The sequence below is a fragment of the Seriola aureovittata genome, chromosome 4 (assembly GCF_021018895.1).
Source record: "Seriola aureovittata isolate HTS-2021-v1 ecotype China chromosome 4, ASM2101889v1, whole genome shotgun sequence".
Lineage (NCBI taxonomy): Eukaryota > Metazoa > Chordata > Actinopteri > Carangiformes > Carangidae > Seriola > Seriola aureovittata.
In genome coordinates, this window is record NC_079367.1 from 26730189 (window position 1) to 26752128 (window position 21940).

A 21940-nucleotide genomic window follows, 5' to 3' on the forward strand; every position below is an offset into this window, starting at 1 on the left:
AGGGAGACACATGAAGTAGTTTATTTACAAAAAACCACTGAAAAATATGTGTGAATGCCCATAACTTAGTGTAAATTAAAATAAATAAAAGTAAATGAAAAAATATAAGGTATGTTTGTTTGTTTTTTAAAACACAAGGAAAATATACTAAATATACTGCATACAGAAATATAATAAACAGGGAGCACATGGAGGGAGCACATATATCTAATGACAACTGTTTCCATAATTTTGGATCAGTCTGTCACCTTTTAGTTTTAGCCGTGACAGTGGGACATACAGGAGAGATGAGCTTTCAGATCTAAGAGATCTAGGGGCCGAGTGCCAATGAATAAGGACTGTGACAGAGGGAGGGGCCATTAGGAGCCTTAAAAAAGCGGATTGAATTCTGAAGTGAAGGGAGCCTGTGAAGAGAGGAGAGGCTAAGACTGGGGTGACGTGCAGTGTGTGTGTGTGTGTGTGTGTGTGTGTGTGTGTGTGTGTGTGTGTGTGTGTGTGTGTGTGTGTTTAAGTGTTGTAGGATGCATAAAATAAAAAAAGAATAACAAAAGAAGCTAAAACTGCCACACCACCAACGGGATGCCGATAGAGAGAGAGAGAGAGGGCCGGCAAATTAACATGGCGAACGCTAGGTGTCACCAGAAGGCACTGATGTCCATGCTGCAGGTAGCAAGATGAATGAGACACTGGCACACAAAGAACAACAGGAGTCGCCACAGTAGCAGTGCACAGGATGATGTCACGGCTCGGTGTGGCGCTACACTTTGATGAAAGTTTTTCTGCAAAGTTAGAAAAAAGTACGAACGCAGCATTTTCTACTTCTGGTAAACAGAGATTCCCGTTGTCACATTACACCTCCTCTGAGAGTCACGTAAAATCTCTTTTACATCCTAATAAAAATAATCTTCGGTCAGTATAACACACGGCTCCCTCACACAAAAGGCTCATCGTCATGGCTAGCACTTTGCACTGTTACTACAACTGCAGGTATCAGCCCAGTGTGGGTTGATGACTTGTTCACCTAACATGGTCGATTCGCTCACTAACAAAAAACATACACAACACAGTGCAGTTAAAGTAATATATAAACTGGCTCAGTGAACCTGACTAATATCCCTAGCTGACATGCAAATTTAGAAAATAACACTTTATCTTGTAAACAGAGATTCTTGTCTGATTAACCCATGGGAGACTTGACGATCTCCCAGCGTATGTAGTCCATGTAGCATTATTGGGAGGCTACAAATGACTAACAATAACTTAGGAGTTTGTTTCACTGAAAAATAATTACCTTCCAATGTTCGCTGTATTCTGTCTGCTGCACAGTTACAAAGATTTTGAAATCACTTTTTAGAGTTGCAACTCTGTTTCCTAATCCACGTGGCCAGAACTTACATTTGTCCTTTCTCTCTGCTAGAAAATATCAACACATAAATTTGTATTTTTAAAAGATAGAAACACCAATTTAATTAATAATCATTTTTAGATTTTGGATCACCTTGTATAAGTGATGGAAAGACAGATAGCATTTCCAGCTACTAGCTCTGGTTGGATTAGGAAAGGGATATAAAAAATTGTATTTGCGCAATAGACGGAATTTAGCACAAATGCTTAACATAAAGTATTTTTCTGTGTTCATTTACTATCTGTTATGATGTTTTTGCTTTTAATCTTCTTTTTTTCTTATTTCTTTTTTTATTAAAAAAAATCTTTCTCCCTGAGTGTGGCATCAACAACTCCTCATACACTTCCGCTCGCCTCACCTCTCCCTGCCTCTGTGCGGCACTAATCACCCCTCCTACAGGTGAGTGGGCTGCAAGTCAAATTAGCTCTCCGTCATCGTGCTCGCTGAGCGCACCGGAGGCTACTGCGGTAAGATGCGGCGGCGCGTGATGCCGAGCCGCGGTGGATAAGATGATGCGCAATGGCCGAACGAGTGGGGGGAGAGACGGAAAAAAGACCCACCGTTGTGTTCGGCTCTAATTCAGACGATGGGACGGACGTGAGCGCGTATCCGACTGATTTGTAGCGCTGTGGCGCCAGTGGTGCAGGCCGACTGGACGGATGTGGTGGTGCTGATCCCACTGAAGGATGCTCCGGAGCCCGAGGAGGGTTGAATAGGCTTCGTCTGTAAACAATAAGGAAGCAGGGACGCGTTAAGTAAAGGACCTTGGATTCAAAGCCTGGACCTGAGACACCGAGGCATCGAGGTGAGAAACAATAAAAGCTGTTCCTCTTGTATCCCTCCCAGGACATGTTGGCTGAGGAGACTGGTTTCGCTGGTACAGTGTGTGGTTTGACGTGGTTCATCTTCTTCACAGTGGTACACAGTCTGCTCATATGAGTAGGCTAAAAGTGTGATATGCGTGGCCCAAACCTATTCTTGTCGCTTCTGCATGTGTCGGTTTATTAAGTCACTTAAATCCTTTGCTGTGCTGGTACGATGAGTGGATCTATGGGTTTATGGGCACCTGTGTTTCATTTTTAGTCCATGTGATGGTTCTGTGCGGCTGATGCAACAACTAATCTAATTGGCACCATGGTGGACATTGTGTGAACGCAGATTTTTGTACAAAAATAAGGCCTGTTTATGTAGGAGTCAAAAGAAAAGGGATTCAAATGTATGACCTTTGACAGACTCACACCCCCACAAACAGGATAGCTGTAATCCAGTGAGCCGGAGTGAACAAAATCACTTCTCTGATAAATTAAATGAATATTTAAAAAGAAATCTTTTATGTTTTGTTGACATTCCCGTTAGATCTGCCTTGTATCCGCTGCTACAAACGTACAGAGGAGTGGATTGTGTCCTCTCCTGGCATGATTCTTACTATTTCGACCATATCAGACAGTGAACTGCTGAGGTCTGCTGTTTCTTTATGAGTACACATCACTTTCATCTTTAATTTCCTTGTTTTGTCCCACTCCTCTGCAGGTTGCTTCGTGACAGCTGAGTCAGTCCACAGTGACGTGAGGCCAGCCGACAGTGACGGTGTCACTGAGCATCAGTCTGGGAGAAAACAAACATCTCATTATCTTCTCTATCATCAGCACTGACAGCTGGACATCTGACCTGGGCGTTTCTTTTCTTCATCAGGACACTCAATGTTTCTGAGCAATAAAGGGTAAACAGAGGCACAACTCCAGCTCGCTGTCAGGAAACAACTGACTCTGTTTTGATTTTTCTTTTTTCTTTTTTTATCCAAAAACTCAGATGTTGTCAGGATGAACTGTTAAGACATGAGATTGACAAGAGAGTCAGCTCTCAACTAAGTATTTTTTTCTTCGTCAGAGTGAATCAGTGAGAAATTCTTGAGAGTATTTCAGCTGTTTCACAATGCCCAGTGTATTTTTTCTAAACTTAGATCTTTTCACCTTTTCACTGACATGTTCTGAGTCAAGAATAGACTCTTGATTGTGGCAGCGTTCCCTCTCACAAATGAGAATTCGACCCGACCCGACTGGCTGCATTTTGATAAAGGATAAAGTGAGGACAAACCAATAAAACATAGATGAGGCCGACAACAAGCACCATGCTCCAGCAGAATAACAACAACAACTACCCCTGTCTGAACGTGTCGGGCTCCACCCGGGAGATGCTCCAGAAGTGCTCCAGAACCTCTCTGCCCTTCCCCAGCCGACTGGAGCTGGGCCTGGGAGACCTGCCTCTCATCCGGGGCCTCAGAGCCTGGGTCCTGTGCTCCAAGAACCGCTGCAAGGCTGGCGGTCTGCTGGGAGGAGGACAGGCCCCCACAGCTCCACCTGCGGGCCGCGGAAGTTTGACTTCCGGGCCCAGGCCTGCAGATGTGTACCTGAGCAGGGAGTGGGGTCGCATGGGGTACGGGCTTCCCTTGGGGCTGGATGCCAGACAGGCCGGGATCGGAGCTTTGGTTACGGTTGCCACTCTGAAGACCTCAGAGGGCAGCGGGAAGACACAGACTCAATGCCTTTTCCTCCGGACTGAGAAAGGAAGCTGTTTGTACTCGACGGCTAAGCCTGGATCAGGGGCGACTACCAGTGCAGCCTCCAGTGTGGTTGGAGGATGGCTGAGGGGGAAGACGGGAGGAGGAGGAGGAAGCAGAGAAACTCCGGCCGGGAGGAGGGACAATGGGCCAACTCTGCCGGCACAGACTGGAGCAAACCGGGTTAGAGTGCGATCAGGAAGGAGATGGAGGAAGTCCGGAAATGCAGCAGGCCATGAGAAAACAGGCGTGAGCAGTGAGAGGCAGCAGAGGAGAAGGGAGGATCCTGCAGGAGAAAGACAGGAAGAGAGAGACAAAGGACGCCTGGAAAGTAAACACTTTCCCAGCCCACAGCAGGATGGTCGCAAAGCCAGACAGGAGAAAGAGGGATCATGCAGAAGTCCCAGATGCTCCCACAATGTTTCTCCTAAAACCTCCTCTCAGTGCGGAAGGAGAGCACAGAGGAGGGAAAGCCAGGATGAAGGCGAGGGATGCGAAAGTCCGAGAAGTCCAAACAGGCTAAATGGTGAGGTGAAAGTAATGAGGAACGAGGAGGAGAAGGAGGAGAAGGGAGGCCGGTGTGAGTTAGAGCCTTCTAACTCTGATTTGGCTGTACCAGGCCTTGACCTAGAATCCAACCGCTTTCACCCACAATCCCCCAGTGGCTGTGATGGGGAAGAGATTAGAGAGGCCGACAGCAACGAGGAGCTGAAGACGCAAACTTCTCACAGCAAGGACGGCTATACAGACTCTGAGATGATGAAAATACAAACCGGAAACAATGATTTCATCCATGTTGAGTCCGGACAGTCGAATGACGACTTTGAATCAAGACAAAACAGAGGCTCTGATGACAGAGGACCAACTAGAAATCCCCGTGAAGAGATAGCGGCTAATGTAAATGGATTTTCTGATTGTGCGGAAGCAGGTGAAGAATCGGAAAAAGAGATGGAGAGAGTGGATTTTGAAGAGGAAGAAAGGAGCATCAATCAGACTTCTGCTGAATTCTCAGTTGTGTCCAACTGCTACGAGGACGCCTCTGTCTCCACCCGCCCTGCCTCCATCAGCACTGCAGTCTCCCCCGAGTCCTCCACTCCAGTAGAGGGCAGCATCTGCACTGCCGACCATGAGGCCTGCTGGGAGGAGCGCCTTGAGGGGTGTCATCTAAGGGAGGCAGACCCTGGGATCATGGGTAAAGAAAAACTGGATGTTAGCAGGTTTGAGTCCCAAGAACCAAACCCTGCGGCTGACGAGAACAACACTGTGAAACCTCAGATTTTCGAGGAAAATAACAGTCAGCTGGAGGAGAAAGAAACTTCATCTTCACCTCTCAGACACAGACTTCCCTCCATCTTTGAGACAAACAGGAAGACACTGTGTAGGACAGTTGAGTCTGAGCGGAGAGAGGAGCCGCAGTCAGAGGAGGAGAGACTGAATCCTGAGGAAGCCGAGGAGATTCGGAGGAGGGAGTGCACCTGCAACAAGCTGGACGATGGCAATGGTGAAGGTGATGATGTCAAAGAACAGCAAACAAAGGAGGAGATAAATGTTAGGACCATATGGGAGGATACGTATAAAGAGGTCAACAACAGGAGGTTACAGTCTGCAGACGAATGCAGGGGAAGGAAGACAAACGGTGAAACAAGCGTCACCCATGTTGAGGAAAATGGAGAAACCAGCACTAACGTCTCTAGTGTTGCCTGTGCTGATCCCTCCACCTCTCTTGCACTCTCACCGGCTAATCCTGACCCCTTTCTGCCCCTCCTGGGATCCATGGCAACCGGCCTGCCCTGTCTGGAGGAGGAGGAGAAGGAGGAGGCGTGGGGGGAGCTCAGAGCGACGGCAGGAGACGGAGGTCAGGAAGGAAAGAGGAGGCACAGGAGAGAGCTGGAGGAGCAGGGCTCCACCGTGGCCACCGCAGAAGGGAGAAAGGAGGAGGAGGAGGAAGATGAGTTTGGAGTGTTCATGTATGCGGAGGGAGAACCAGCCTGGAGCGGTGGGTCCACCATGTCTGCCTCAGTGCCTTGTGGGAGCAGAGAGAGTGTTGGTGAGTCTCACGGTTGTTAGTTTGTCGTTCTCTGTCTCTTTCTATGTCTGCCAGCAAGCCTTCCCCCTCTCTCTCTCATTCTCTCTCTTTTACTCTGTCTCTCGCCCCTTGTGCAGCTTTAGTAAATTTGCCTTTCTGTTTGTCGCCGACGTGACAAAGGATCTTTGACTAAAGTTGACAATCCTGACACTAAAAGGCTCCAGAAGCAGAGCAGAACCTCTGAAAGATGTCAGAACTGCACAAATTAAGAGACATAAAAATATCAGCTCTCTCTGTGTTTTTGTGCTTGAAGAACAACAACTCTCACTCAGGGTATTAGTGCATTTGTAACCTTCTGCACAGCTTCAGGAATGCATGCACATGCACTCTGTTTTAAAGGGCCATGCCAGTGGTTTTGCATGTTTTAGCCCATTTTACTACAATTCATGTGCAAGTCTAAATCACGACTAATCATTGTGACTGTATTCATTTGAAAGCAATTTTCCTGGTTTCTATTCATGAATCAAATCTATTAGCAGTTACATTATAATCATGAGGCGATGCAGTGGAGACGTTTCAAATCAATCTGCACTTAAACTGTTTTACTGTGCTATTATGACTTATGACGAAATAAATAAAAAGATGTTGCAGACTTGACTGTATAACAAATTACAGTAGATACACAGCTGGTTGTTAAACCCTGTGAAAACTTGTTCAAATCTAAAATATTTCCCTACAATGTTGCAATTAATGACCTTAATAAGCATTCATTTTATTGAAAGGTTTTAAAGGCATTTGTATGTGTGTGCGTTTAACACTCAGAAACGGCTTAATCAGGGCTCTGCTTTGATCAGATTTGATTTGCAACATAAGCAAACAAGTATGTGGATTCATCTCCGTCCAACTGAACCCTGCCCACCTCAAACCAGTGAGACAAACAAGGACAAAAAGTAATGTGAAGTAACCAAAACCGGTGCCTTTATTTTGAAGGAGCTTCCACACACAGTTCTGGCCTGTAATGAATAAATATTAGATAAGAGAGTCAAACACAGTGACATCAGACTGATTCCCCCCCGCACTGAGCATATACTAATCTGACAGTATAAACTGGCTGCTTTAGAGTCAAGATACTCATGACACAGACGCATGCAGCTGAGTATGTGATATGTTGGAGTGGGCCTTTTTGTTTTTCTCTAACAACCAGTGTTAATCAGTCCTCATGTTCCCTCATTATGCTCCTTTTAGCTAATCGCCTAAACCCAGTTTCCACTGCAGGGCCAAACGAAGCTAAGCCGAGGTTTTACTCATTATTCATGTCTTCTCAGTTTATCTGCATAAAGAACTTTTCTGTGTTTATTTTAATATATTGCTAAAGATTTATCAGTGGGGAGGTGGGGAGGGGGGTTATTAGCAGAGCCTTGACACCGTTGGTATGACCTTTGTGTGAAGTGTCATGGTTTAAAGGGCCGTTCCACCGTTTTTAAGTCCTTAACTTCCTAAAGGGTCACATCACCCAAAACTGTTTTTAAAATGCGCTGTGAGCTGATCATTTTCAAACTGCTTCCATGATCTGAATATCAATCGTTAGACGTCCCTACGTCACCGTAAAAGTCTGCAGTTATATGCACTAACACTGATTTAACACAACATTGGATAACATATATATACTATAGTCGTTGTCTGCTAAATAATGTTCATACTGTACAGATCAGAAATGAAGAGACGCCTTACTGAAATCTTCAACACAGAAAAACAACAGCAAAGATTATAAAAAGTTCAGTCTCTAAGTAAAATATCTGTGATTTGCTTTAAATGGTTTAAAACATGCAAAACTACGTAAACAGTACTGTCTCTAAGTAAGGGACTGACTAATTGGAAAGTGTATCAATAAAAATGAATAATTAATACTGACTGTGTGTTTAGAGTCTGGACAAGAACATAATTTAATTGTATGAAATATAATAATTGTTGACCATTAGCGCCTTTAATCTGGTGATAATGTGGAGTTGTGTCTTGCCTTTGTAAGTGCCTCTTGCTCTCGCAGTGGAAATAAGGCTCTAGTTTGTCCTGACCTGGATTCCTAACCGATCTCTCCCTCTCGCTACATGGTATTAATCATTCAGAGTTGGGTTAAGAGAGGAGGAGGCAAACAGGGCCTGGGACTCTAAGGTCCTGTTAGCCTCAGGTTATGGGGCAACGGGTGTAAGAGAAAAAGCCTCACAAACACACACACACAGAAAGACGAGTGAAGTGTTTGATATATATATCATGCAACGCCTTAGCAACGGAAGGTAACGTACGACGGTGTGAGGACAGTGAGACACAAATATTCACTGAAGTGTTTCCTTGCAACAATGTTATTAACGTTATAATAAATTCAACTTGTCTCACACTGCTGCTGAAAACACCCAGGTTTTATACCGTCCCACTTTTTCCCCCCTCTCATACCACACTCTGGGGTTTGGCTGATACAGACCCAATACCAATTTAAAATCAGTGTTCCTGTGTGGACTGTAACTACACAGCACTTCTAAAGTATTGACAGAGATGTTGATATGACAACGTTTCTCTTGGGCTTGTTCAAATTTCAATTGGTTTCTTCATTACTGTTATTTAATGACAGGACACATCAAAATAAGATTGTAGCTGGGATGTTGCTGGGGTGGTGAAGTCTGAGCGGCAGATATCCCAAAATCTCAGCAAATCAAGTCAAGTCAAGTCGACAGCGAAGCAACTCCCTAAGCATGCAGTACAAAAGAGAGGAGAACAAAACAAAACAGAACAGAACAAAAAAACAAAGTAGTGCTAATAATACATAGATATAATGAAAAAGATATTATAAAAGTAAAAGTTTAAAAAGTAAAAACTAGCTGGCTAAATAAAACTGGGGCTGAGAGTCATTTGGGTAAACTGTAATAATTAATCTCGTCTTCATTGGCAGAGAGTTAATTGTGTATTGTTGAACCATCAGAGTTGCCATCTGTCTTCCTAACTAATACACAAATCATCCAGGTCACATGAGAGCTATTCACATTGTACTAAAGACTGTGTGTGTGTGTGTGTGTGTGTGTGTGTGTGTGTGTGTGTGTGTGTGTGTGTGTGTGTGTGTGTCTGTCTGAAAACAGCTCTTGGAAACCACGCAGGCACCGGGGAGTCGACCCTCTGGACGCCAGGATGGACGGACAGCTCGTTCCACCAATCAGATGACACCTGGACGGCCTTTCCTCAGGATTCGTCAGATGAAGGGCGAGACGACGTGGGACAGTGGTGGCCGACCAGCGCTGTGGAGGAGAGGAGAGACAGGCTCTCGACCAATCAGAACCTGGTACAGTTTTACTTCTGGTCTTCATGAAAACATAACGTAGAAATCCACCGTCACAGCTTCTGTCTGCTCGTTCAGTAAGAACCAGGGAGTGTCCATCGCATCCATTTCCCTCAGAGTTATGACTCCTGTAATATCAACCTGAGATGTTTTAGGGCTTTCCAGGAGTTATCTGCACCCCAAGTATGCAAGTGTGCACGCACTGAATATGCTCAGTACTTGATAAAACATGTGCTCAGTCTAGTCATCAGGGCACATGACCAGCCATGATACGGCTCTGTGGATGGCAGTGTCAGGTGGGTGGTCCACCACTTTGGTCCAGACCTTCACTGTTCATAGATTTATTTCAAACCAAAAAAGTAAAAACAGAGCTGTTTTTCTGTTTTTGTCATAATTAAAAACACGAAAAATAAGAACATCAATGAGAACAAATTGGAAGAACCGGTCCAACTCTGGTGTTTGCAAATTCCTTTTTTTAATTTTTCCTTTTTCAGATGACGTCGAAGTAAAGGTAATATTAACAAAAATATCATGTTTTTTTGGTTTTTGGTTTAATAAGAAAAAAAGAACAAACTGAATATACACTAATTTTCATTGTTAGACTCATATCTAGATTGAATAGTTTCTGCAGGCACACTCCCAGAAATTGTACATCACCAATAACTCTGTTTTTTACATTTAAATCCTAGTGTTAACAATTTCTTTGGAAGCAAATTACTCATAAGTTTCAGCTTCAGCTGCTCCTGTGTTCACCTGTCATGCTCAGTTTGAGTCTGACTATTGTGTAAGTGAAGTATGAGTCAGACCAAATTGTAATTATTGATATTGAGAGTCAGACACAAAATCGAAAATCCCAAATTGCTGCTGCCTGCAGATTTCCGGATGAAGGATTGTTCCTGAACCTAGACAAAGAGAAATCTGGCTTTAAGATTCCTTTAATAAAACGCAGCAGTGGTGTGTTCAATGTGGTCTCATTCACACAGTAAACACACAGTACTTAAAAGAGAACGCATGACCCTCAAAGTACACAGTTTTGAAGCTTCCATTAATCCTAACCCCACCAGGTCAGCTCAAAAATAAAACCCTTGCTGTCAAGACAATTTGAATAAAAGCATCGAATAAAAGTTATTTGAGGTCGGACTGTTGTTGTTGCTTTGAAATCTTGCCACTAATTTGAGCTCCTATGGCAACACTGTGCTCTCCTCACTTGAACGTCACGTAAAGTCAACGGAATATGTTTCTGTATATACTGTTAATCCAGGGCAGATACAACCCAAATGACTGCAGTATACTACTCTAGATACTGCTCACACTGGTCATACATTGTTTCAGGTAATAATTACTTAGTCAGACTTTGGTGCATCATTTCACCTGTGTCATCTTCTTTTGAACAGTAACAGAACAAAGCCACACAGAGAGCAGAAGTCCTCCTGCTTGAAAACCCATTCTACTTGCAGTGAACTGTCTGAGGCCAGTTTGTACAAATAAATTGGCTGAAATTCATAGAAAGACTTCAGATCGATGTCTAAAGCCTCATTCAGGGAGGATTTCTTTTTCTAGGGGAGGTGAGGTGATTTCAATATTACCTGCATTGGTCAGTGATATTAATCCTGTCCACAGTCTGTGATTTTTCACCCCAGTCATTCCGGTCTTATTTACAGTCTGTATTACCCATTGTTTCTCAGCGAACCCGCTGGTCCTGCTGTAATTTAAGTCCAGTCTGCAGTGAAACTGCAGTGTATCTCAGTTTTTACACACACAGCTACATTTCCTGTTACTGAGCTGCTTCGGCTCAGAGCTCAGTGTGATCAATAAAGAAGAAGAAGTTTTTTACTAAACTGAAAGATGATTTGTTGACATCAATCAATTCATACAGTGAAGGAAAAATTAAATATAAGACTTTATGACACAAAGCTCCCACACACTCAGCAAATAGGACTTTGTTGCAGGTGATTCTGTCTTTGCTGAACTGATTTTATGTGTAGGGAGCAACATCAATCAAACTTCAGTCAAGCTTTATTTGTGTAGCACTTTTCATACAGCTTAGTGCAGTTCAAAGTGCTTCACAGATGACTGATAAGATAAAAGGAAATGGGCAAATCAAGTAAGAAAGCTGACAATGAGATACAATAAAATAGATTTAAAAAGCTATAATAACATTAGCAAACAAAAAAAAACAAGAAAATGAATAATAAAAGAACAGATAAAAGTGAATAAAATACAATTTACAACATAATAATAAAATAATGTGATTAATGACTAAAAACCATATTTAATTAAAGCCAGGCTGAAGAGATGTTTTGGGTTTGTATTAAACATGGATAGTACTTTCTTACTGTAAAATCAGACTCATCAACATTCAGAAACATATTTGAATAGTTTGCATCAGTTAAATAACAGATAATTAATTACCATTGAATAATATTAAGGAATAAAAAGCGTGCCAGTGGTGAAGGTCACATGATTGTCCTGCAGCGTATCATTGTGTATTTCAGAAGCAGCTCCTGTAATTTGCCAGGATGACTCTTATTATGAGAGAGGAGGAGAAGCATTATATAACCTACCTCCCACTGTAATATTAATTCTGTCCAAAAGGACCTTTTTGCAACATATTCTGCACAACAACATAGCAGACTGAGCAACAGCCCACAGGAGGCCATCATTAGACAAATTTAAACCTGCAGTGCTGAACTTTGTCTCCCCCCTCAGGCAGGGACAGTGATTACTCAAGGACGCGTGATAGGTTCCAAGTCAATAATCCATTATTTAAATACCCAAATATCTCTAAATATTCCTTTCCTAACCACAGAAACACAACAAACACAGTTGATATGTTGAAACAAGATAATGTGAACAAAATATCCAATTAGAGAGAGTTGAGCTGTTGAAACCGTCAGTTGAAACTACAATGGTGCATCATCAATGTTGTTGGAGCAAGGAATTGTGGGACAGCATTTTGTTCTCTCCTTTCGTAAAGCAGGGTCCAGTGTTTCCTATGCTAAAGTAGATAAGATAGGAAGCAATGAAGCTCCTTTCCTTATCATTTAGAGAACTGGACCAGCTCTTATCATGGCTGACACTGAGATACTTCCGGGTCATTTCTCTCAGTTACGAACCTTCATAAGCAAAAAAAAAAAAAGACGTTTCCACCGGCGGCTGTGAAATACAGAGAGATTCACCTGCTGCTGAAAGGCTCAGTCAGCACTGTGTGAACTCGTTTGGATTTAATGTAAAGGAAGTTTGTTTACTGTTTATGTGAAAGTCCTGCAGTGTTTATCACTCATTATTTACTCATTATTCAAGGACTAACTGGAGTCTCTTTTTTGATCATCATTCATTTTTCATCAACCTCAATCCAGAAGGCAGATGGCTCTTATTGTTGCCTCCACTGAGGCTGTATAATCCAGACTATAGATAATGTTCAGGGATGACGCGCTGGTCGACCAACATTAGTAACACTGGTAAACATTATTAGTACCTACTACACATCAGCATGTACAGATGTACAGCCTCACAGAGCTGCTAGATACTCTGTTGATATGTTCATCAACAAGTAAAATAAATAAATACCAGAGTGCCGATCTGCAACAACAGTTTGTTTATTGGTCTTTTTTTCCATTTTGCATTTAAAACAAATAAACCAAGAAACCCATAACTATAACCTCCTTGGCAGAGGTAATTATAAGCCATGTTGTCTCTTCTTTTTTTTTCCTCCAGTCACCATTGCACCGTTACCATGGAAACACAGCTCGTCCTGACACAGCCCTTGGGGGTTGGGTGACTAAGTTTTTCAACTTAAAATTAGTCAGTACTTTGTCAGCGTCTAATGTCTCACTCACGTTATCCCAGTCTGAGCTGTCAGAGAGGGAGAAGAGCAGCGGGCGCTGCAGGAGGAGGCTCCCGGTGGACAGTGAAGGCAGAGAACAGATACAGATGAAAATGTTGCTCTGCCCAAAGCTGCAGTGAAGGAGAGTGTTGGGTTTTAATGAGTTGTTATGTTTGCTTATAGTCCCATGAAAATCAAATGTTAACTTCACATGTGATGAACTGAAGAGAGCTGCAAAAGGTTATGGATTATGGATGCATGTGGGCAGCATGTTTTTATTTTTCCAGTCTTCAGAGGAGTCTTCTATTTAAAAGCTGAGTTTTCACTCCACTCTCTCTCTGTCTCTCCTGTAGGTGGCTGTCTTTGCTGAAGCCTTCCCCTCGCTGCCCGGCTCGTCGTCAGGTGACTCCGGTGACCTCGACGCTGTTCCCACTCTGACCCAGCTCCTCAGGGGCAGAGCCAGCCAGGACCAGGGGTAGGTGAACCGTCTCCACTGAGCCCACGTCATGTGTGTTTACGTGACCAAATCCTTTTGGATTTACTGTACGTCGATCGATTTGCTGCAGGGTTTACCGCATGTGTTGACACATTTCTCCAGTTTGTAGCAGAAGAAATCAGAGCCCAGAGGAAAATCCCACATGATCTGCTTGTAATTAGGAAAATGACACAGAGGATTCTGAATTTTATAGCCTTTAATTTAATAAGCCACCAAACTGATTTCTGTGTAGTGTAATGTGATGGAATAATCTATTTTATATGGAGCTTTATTCATATAAAAAGTTGTTTAGTGGTAAATAATAACAATAATAATGATGATGATGTATTATCATTATACAAACTGGTCCTATGTAGAGGTGACCTGTGTATAAGGTTTAGTTCTTTCTTCACTGAGTCGTAGAGATGACAGTCCACATGACCACAACAAATGCATTAGTGTGTAGTCAAGTATTGAATATTTCAGCATGTTCATCAGCACGGTCTGAGCTGTTCAACAGAGTGTCTGGAGTTCATGGGAAGAAGTGCAAACAAAAGCCTCATTGGAGGTGTTTTTGTAGGTTCATGTAGAGCTCAGATTCTTATGATTGTAATTAATTGTGGCCACCATGTGGTTAAAGTGGTGAAGTGCAAGGTAACTGCATCTCTGAAAACAGAAGGTGGATCATGGTTATGATGGACTGTTGCACAGCAGTGGGTCTGTATGTGTTGCTGAAATACCGACATTTTTGCATTGGAACAACTAATTATTCAGAATCACCAGTTTCATCACGAAAGTAAATAAAAGTTTGCAAAGAGAATTAAAATACAGAAATATTAAGTAAAAATATGTGTTGGAAAAAAGTATTGTGAACTGCCCTCAATTAAAGAGTAAGGGAGCATTTAAGTTTCTGTTATCCAGCTTTAAAACATTTGTAAATGAAATCCGTCCGTCTTTGACCTATGTGAGAAAAAACCTCTGAAGCCTGTGTAGATACAATAAAGAAAATATAGTATGTTTAACACACATTCTACTGTACATGGATATTTTTTAGAAAAGCAGTGATCTAAAACAAACTAATATCCGTCATCTGTCTGTGCATCAAATCACTGTTTCCCTGTGTGTGTTCGTGTTTGACCCTGAAGGCTGTTGGACAGTTTCCATGACTTGAACAAAATGATTGGACAGAGATACAAGAGAGCCAATGGCGTGTCTCGTGACCTGCTGCTGAAGACTTTACACCTGGAGCAGCCGCACACTGTGAGTAAATACTGCTTTCGTTCTCTGATAAACATGGGAATGGCATTTCTGTCGTCAACAAAGTACTTGACTGACATCATGCTGACGTGTTTCAGCGTTCACCGTTCACAAAACACCAACGATCTAATTTTACAGTAAAAGCTTCCTCTCTTATAAGACACACATTTTCTGTAATTTCACGCCGAGGAATTAGCACATAGCGCTTAGTGTTCAGTTTCAGTTTGTGAAGCTTCAAGGTTGTTAAATTGAATTTGCAGACGCTGCCTTAACAGCATGTAAAATGAACTGATAGTGCTGTTTGACTGATGGCCTTGAAAAGTGCAGCCTGATTCAAATTACATGGCTGCTGTTTTATGCAAAACACTGCTCACACTTCACAGCTGCAGATAAAAGAACGGACAGCGCAGGCTGGTCTCACAGCTGAACCACACCATGTCAGAAAACAACAGAGCATCTGCACAACATGCAAATGTGTGGTTTCCTCCTTCAGAGTCTTTCCTGCAGGGCAGCAGGGTTAAAGAAGCTGTGTTCATTTTTTATTGTTTTATTGTTTTCATTGTGTTTTCTTAAGATGCTTATTGATTCTGAGTTATCCGGAAAGTGTTTGTTACCTATTGTGCTAACTGATGAATAGGTAACAAATACTTAGCAGGTCCTGATTTGTTTCTTATTTGCTAACTACAAGAGTTTTTTTCTATTTTAATGTAATGTGTTAAACATAGAATATTATACAAATGAGCTACAGTAGAAGGTGTTATATTAAATGATACCAACACTGTAAATAGATAATGAGAAATTACCAAATTACTAATGTTAAATTAATTTACCAGTAAAAATGCTATGAAATTGATTAATACATATACACATATATACTGTATACATATATATGTGTGTGTGTGTGTGTGTGTGTGTGTGTGTGTGTATGTACTACTAACTACTACTACTAACTCAAAAGTAGTTGCAAGGTAATCGATTACATTAGCAGTCGATAGGGGTGTAACTAATTTTATTTATTTTCATTAACATTTAGTCAGTCTGTAATTTTTTGTGATTAATCAGTTACATTATCTAATATTGTGAAAATGTCCTTTGTAAGGCCCCTTATTTAAATAGTTGATTTTGTTCGACCAACAGTCCAAAACACAAAAAATACATGGAAACAGATGGAAATAGAGAATACTTTTATTTTCTGCTTGATGAATCAATTGATTATCATAATTGTTGTAGATGAGCTTTCTGTCTATTGACTAATTGATTAATCAGTGTTTGCCTTTTAAACCACTGCGTTGTGCTGCTGGTTGTAGAAAGTGTTGGGTAGTCTAATATCACAACTCTCACATCTCATTGTTGTTCTCTTTGCAGGAAAGCAAACCTGCTTCCTGGACAGCCAACCGGCGTCTCTCCCCTGGCCTGCCCTCGGCCAATCAGCACGCTCAGAGCGCTGCCGCCAAGCGACGGCTGTCATATGACTACAACAGAAACATCATGGAGTAACTCTGCAGGGTCAGTTGTAGCTGGACTGTGATTCCTCAGCATTCACTTGCAGGTTTTAACCTGAGCAGGGCCGGACATATCAACAACAGGTTTCTCAAGACTCTGGACTCACAACATGTGTTACTATCTCCTAGTCAAATACTGATTGACCTTTTGACCCTTTGCACTCTCCCTGGTTATTCAAGCCGAAGCCGCAGAGAAGACATAACCCATGAACACGGCGCAACACACCAGACGTCGTCTCCTCCAGCTCCTGTTGATGTATACTGGTGGAGTAATTTCATTACACATGTGCCACCTCGTTCACACCACCAACAACGTTCCATTTAGATTTTCCTTCTCCGCCCTGATACCAGCAGGCTGTCAAAGACTGTGTGGAGCGTGATGACCTGTGGTTACAAGGTACTCACCACTACAGTATGTTGGAGGAGAAGAGTCCACCCTGATATTTTCCTTCCTGTTGCATTATTATCAGAGAAGATTTAAGTTTTACTTTAATAGAAACACACTTCTGGTCAAAGGTTTTAAGAACATAGAATACCCCCAATTTTTTCTAGTTTTGATTGAAATTTCAGCAGCTCAGGTCCAGTGAATAACCTGCAGTGGTACAAAGGTGAGTGGTAAACTGCCCAAGCTAAAAAAAAAGAGAAAAAAAAGATAATGAACCAGACAGTGACTTCACCCGATGAAGACCAGCACCGTCTCCAGACTTAAACCGCATGGAGCTGGTGTGGGACGAACTGGACAGAAAGCAAAGCAACCTGCAAGTGCAACACAAGACGTCACAAGTTTGTTCAGCTGCTGGACGAGTCAGAACTTCTGATTTCATTTAGGAGATTCCATAATTAATTTTTTTAAATCTATATTATTTATTTGTTATGTTTTAATGTCATTGAATAATGAGTTGGTCTAAAACTTTTGACCAGAAGTGTTTGCCTCTGAGGCAGAGCTGCTGGTTTGTCTCATTGGTTGAATTAAATCTCAGTGGGTTGAGCCATATAAAAACATTGATGTGCAAGAAATGATAAAAAAATAAATTTCTCACATGATTTCTACGTTCAATTATGACCATGTAATTTATGATTTTGGACGGTTAGCATGCTTGCTAACTAGCTTATCTGCATTGTACATGTGAAATCAGCTAGGCTCCTGTAACCTGCAAACTTTGGTCATTTTTTCTGGATATATATATTTTCCCCACTTCTCCTTCTCCTTTGCAAAAAAGATAGTAAGAAAAAAGAAAGATAGTTTTCTTATGCACAATATTGCATCTTTGGCTTCACCAGAGAGTTGTTTAACTCAACCAATGAGATTTGCTCCTCTAGAGCGGCTGTGAGAGGTTTGTGGGATGGATGTCGTGTGGAAATAGAGGAGAGCAGAAAGAGCAAAGGATTTCTGTCATTTATTAAAAGTCACTCAAACTGTCAGACTGTTTAAGGTGACACTGATAGTGAAATTTGTGCACTGAAATAATAGTTATTCAGCACTGAGCTGCAGTTCACAATACAGTTTGGGCGTAACAAAAAGAAATCATTTATACTTGCCACATAACCATTGAATGAATCATTGTGAGGGAGGTATTCACGTTCGCTTTTCAAGCAGTTCTGTATTAATCAGTGCTATTATGATGGCAGATCATATGATGTGAGCATGATATGAAGCTCCAGTCTACCTCCCAGAAATTGTGTTTTTGTTTTGTTCGAGAGGGAGAGACAACGACATAAAGTCCCCCTCGCCTCCCCTTTCAGTTTGCCTCCAGAAACAGTGTAAGACGCTGGGTGGCTGCCCACATACTGTATGTCTACAGATCTGAAAGTCAGATTCATGCTAATGTTAAAGCTCATTTTCCCTTTATAGTTTATGAATGATGGAAGTACCTGAAAAGTATATCGTCACACTGGAGGGTGATGTGAAGCATTATTTTTCCACATATGGCAGATAAAGTTACCAGTGTGATGATGTTTAAATTTTACGTTTACATTTTGCAAGGTGATGCATGTGCTTTCATTGTGTAATAGCTACAGAAAAAAAAAGCTAATGATAGGAATGAACCTTAAAAATAGTTTTGGTTCCTCTGAGAAATGAGCTCGTCTTCCAGTTAGTGCCAACAAGAACACCAGTGAAAGTGCCAATGTTTACAAGGTTACAGAATCATCACAGACACATTCAGGAGAAAACTTCAGTGCATCCACTGAGGTGGACTCAAACAGAAATTCTGGCATGTAAAGGTTTGTTTTGTTTTTGTCTCTCTGTCTGGCTTCCTGTCTGCCTCTGTTTCACTACACTCATGTGAACGCCACATTGTTTTGCAGTTGAGTCCACTTCACAGGCAAAACTTGAATTTAGCTACCGATTAAAACAATATTTTTGAGAACACTGTTCACCAGTCAGTGATGCACTGTACACTTTTTTTTTATTTAGACATACTATCACATATAATCACCTCACAACGTTTGTTTGGCTTTACGTTGTATATTTCACTCGGCAACTCAATCATTTGTGATGAAATTCAGAAAAATCATTTGTGTGCGCTGCCATTTGTACAAACTACAAATCCCTGAAAAAGAAAAAGATGAATATTTTCTGATCTGTTCAAATGAGGAAGAAGGAGATGTCGCCTTGTTAAGTGATGTAATAAAATGATACTGCGTGATGACTGCTTCCTCAGTGTTCAATATAGAGCTAGATGTCCATCATTAGTCAAGCACCACTAAGATCAATGGTGAAAACGTTCCTCTCTGACCTTCTCGTCCAACCCGAAGGCGATGGCAGCTGGTTCGTTGCTGACATGCAAAGAGTTGCGCAGGCATCCTTCGTGGCCTGGCACTGGGAGTTATTGAAGCAGGCACCGTAATTACAGCATTGTTGACAGTTTTTGAAGCAGGCTTCACCAGTCTCCTTCAGCACCATGGAAGACATCTCCGCTGGGTTGAAGAACTTGGTCTCACCCTTGCACTCAACCTGAACCTTGGGGCGACTGTTGTCACTGACGACAGCGAATGGCCAGAGCTTCCTATCTGACCACACAACTGTGTCACCAGTTGCCAGTCAGTCTATTGGCATCAAAGACTGTGTTGGTTCATGGCGACCTGATTATCGGCTGCATCTCCAATCAGCTTGATTTAGATTTCAATGTGTTGCATAAAATGGCGAACAGTTTTTAAACTGCAGCTGGATTAAGGTCGGCATCAAATACACATAGTGATACACAGTCATGTTGATTTTTGGATAATATGTAAATCCTCTCCAGGAGTGTAATGACTTTGTATGAGGGTAGTTTGTGTTTCATTTCAGTCAGACTTGTGAACAACTGAGTTGTGGGCAGTGTGAAATCAGTCATAGTGAAATGATATACAACATCAAAAAATATGTGACGTACCAACCTGAAAGAATTTTGGAAGAGGAGCGGTGAAAGGTTTAGAATAGCTGCTGAGCTGGTGGAAGCCTCCTGGTCACAAGCCTGAACCCCCCCACACCCCACTACCAAAGGACTATCAATACACAGAAGCAAACAAACAGATCAAATAGTGTACACTGGGGCATCTTTCACTTCCACTTGTTTATCAAAACAACGTGTTATGTAACATGTGGAAACGTGTGTTTACGTGTAATAATGCATGTTTGTTCAGGCTCTGTTCAGCTGATGTGAGTGATACTGACACCAGTACCTTTTACATATCTTTACATATCACTGGATGAAGCTGATGACATACAAGGTGCCCAGGCCTGCGATTTATTGAAATAAATACATAATATTCATTGCAGGTTAGGTGGCTTGTTGCAGCGTTGCTCTGGAAACTCCATCTCATCAGAGGTTAAAGACATCAACCAGTTCGCATTTTAATAAAAAGCCAATATACACATGGCTATCCTGTGTGAAGTGCTATCAACGTCTCTCCCTGCTGAGATGCATGAGGCAGCTCTGTGATCCAGAGAGAGAGAGACTGAAGCACTTTATATGCTGAGTCAGAGCAGCTGCCTGCTGCACGGTGATAACAGAGCTTTGTACTGCGAGCTAGAAAACAGGCCTACGGGCAGCAGAGCGCCCTGACCTCACCGCTGACATCGCATGAGTCAGTCGGCCTTTTACATAAACACCACCAACAAGACAGTGATTACTTCCAGGAGAAATTAACAGAGTGTGGCGCTGGCGTTGCATTGTACCTATAGCAACCGGTGTCTGTGTGAAAACAAGAGCTGGGATACAGACCATTCAGGAATTCAGACATGAGCTACATATGAACTGGAAGTGAAGTTAAGTTTCATTCAGCCTGACTCAGGGTGTTGGTTAAACAATCTGGGAAGAATGCTTCTTCACTTTCCTGTCAAGATTTAGATGAGAACATCACTGTAATGCTAATTTTTACCAGTTAGGGTCAGGCCTTGAGGGTTAGGGTCAGAGGTTAAAGTCTCAGCTGTTCTCCCATCCAAGAAACAGTCTGACACAAAATCCTGATGCAAAACCACAGCATGTTCAGTGATCTTTGTGTCGAAAACCCCACAAAATAAACAGAAATCCAACTTCTAACAGCTGATTTGAAAGCCTGGCCCATACAAAAATATTTGTACTGGAACTACCCATAACTAAATAAAATACTTTTCAGTGGCATAAGCATTCAGGCCATCATGGACCCAGACCAGGCTTCTTTAAGGGCAGATTGAAGCTCAGTGACAGAAGAAAGTGTGGTGAACATATACAAACACTACTGAACAATTACATGAATAACTGAAGTGATATTGGGCCGGAAAACATGCACTAGAAAACCTACAGGGAGCAATCGCCAGAGAGGCAGTATCACTGAAACACAGTTTTACGGCATACAGCCACACGCACATACCTACACTTCACTTCAACAACTCCTCACACACACAAATAAGATAACATCAACTTTACTGGTCCCATGCAAAGAAACTGCAATGTCACAGCGACAGAAGTACGAGGACAGATGCATAGTATGAATAAAGTACCTTTAAAAAACTAGAATACACTACATGTCAAAGGAGTTTGTTTTATCTCACCATTCTGACAGCAACATATAGAGCTACTTCCTGCTGTACCGTACAGCGTTGTGCTAATGCATCAGAGTGTAGTAACAGTTTCTCCTGGCACTTCCTTTGCATAGATAGAAGGATTGCAAGTCATCAACAAAAGCAGGAGTTGTTTGCATTGAATTTTAAGGTTTCATTTACTTCCACTGCTGAAGCTGAAATCACTTTCTTCATCCTTGAAAAGGCCTGTTTTATATGAACTTTACATAATATTTCAGTTTTTTGTGACCAAAACTTTTTGTTTGTTTGTTTTGGCCAGTTTACAGTTATGATATTTAGTACTACACCTACTATACTATACAAAATGAGACATGAAAGCAAATTAAAATCTGCAACTCTGTTAGACTGAACCTGACAGGTGAAAGTGAATTAAAAAATATAATGTTTTACTGATCAATTGAAACATAAAAGAATGGTAAAAAAAAAAAAGATAAACAAAGATTAATTTAACTGACTAACCTAATTTTGTTAATGGGCCTCACAGCAAGGTCAGAGTGTCTCTTCCTGGACAAACAAAAAACCTCAT

At 41.8% G+C, this 21940-nt stretch overlaps 1 protein-coding gene and 1 pseudogene across 1 annotated transcript; one reads left to right on the forward strand and one right to left on the reverse strand.

The window, feature by feature from the left end:
- The first annotated feature begins 1826 nt into the window (after nt 1–1826).
- Nucleotides 1827–19018, forward strand: si:ch211-14c7.2 (uncharacterized). The gene is made up of 6 exons (XM_056373329.1): nt 1827–2210; nt 2936–6009; nt 9114–9313; nt 13490–13611; nt 14757–14871; nt 16234–19018. Exons 2-6 carry the CDS (start codon nt 3513–3515, stop codon nt 16363–16365), a joined length of 3066 nt encoding a protein of 1021 aa, XP_056229304.1. The 5' UTR covers nt 1827–2210; nt 2936–3512; the 3' UTR covers nt 16366–19018.
- A 47-nt stretch (nt 19019–19065) lies between these two features.
- On the reverse strand, nt 19066–20431 carry LOC130167808 (heat shock cognate 71 kDa protein-like; annotated as a pseudogene).
- Between the last annotated feature and the right edge of the window lie 1509 nt (nt 20432–21940).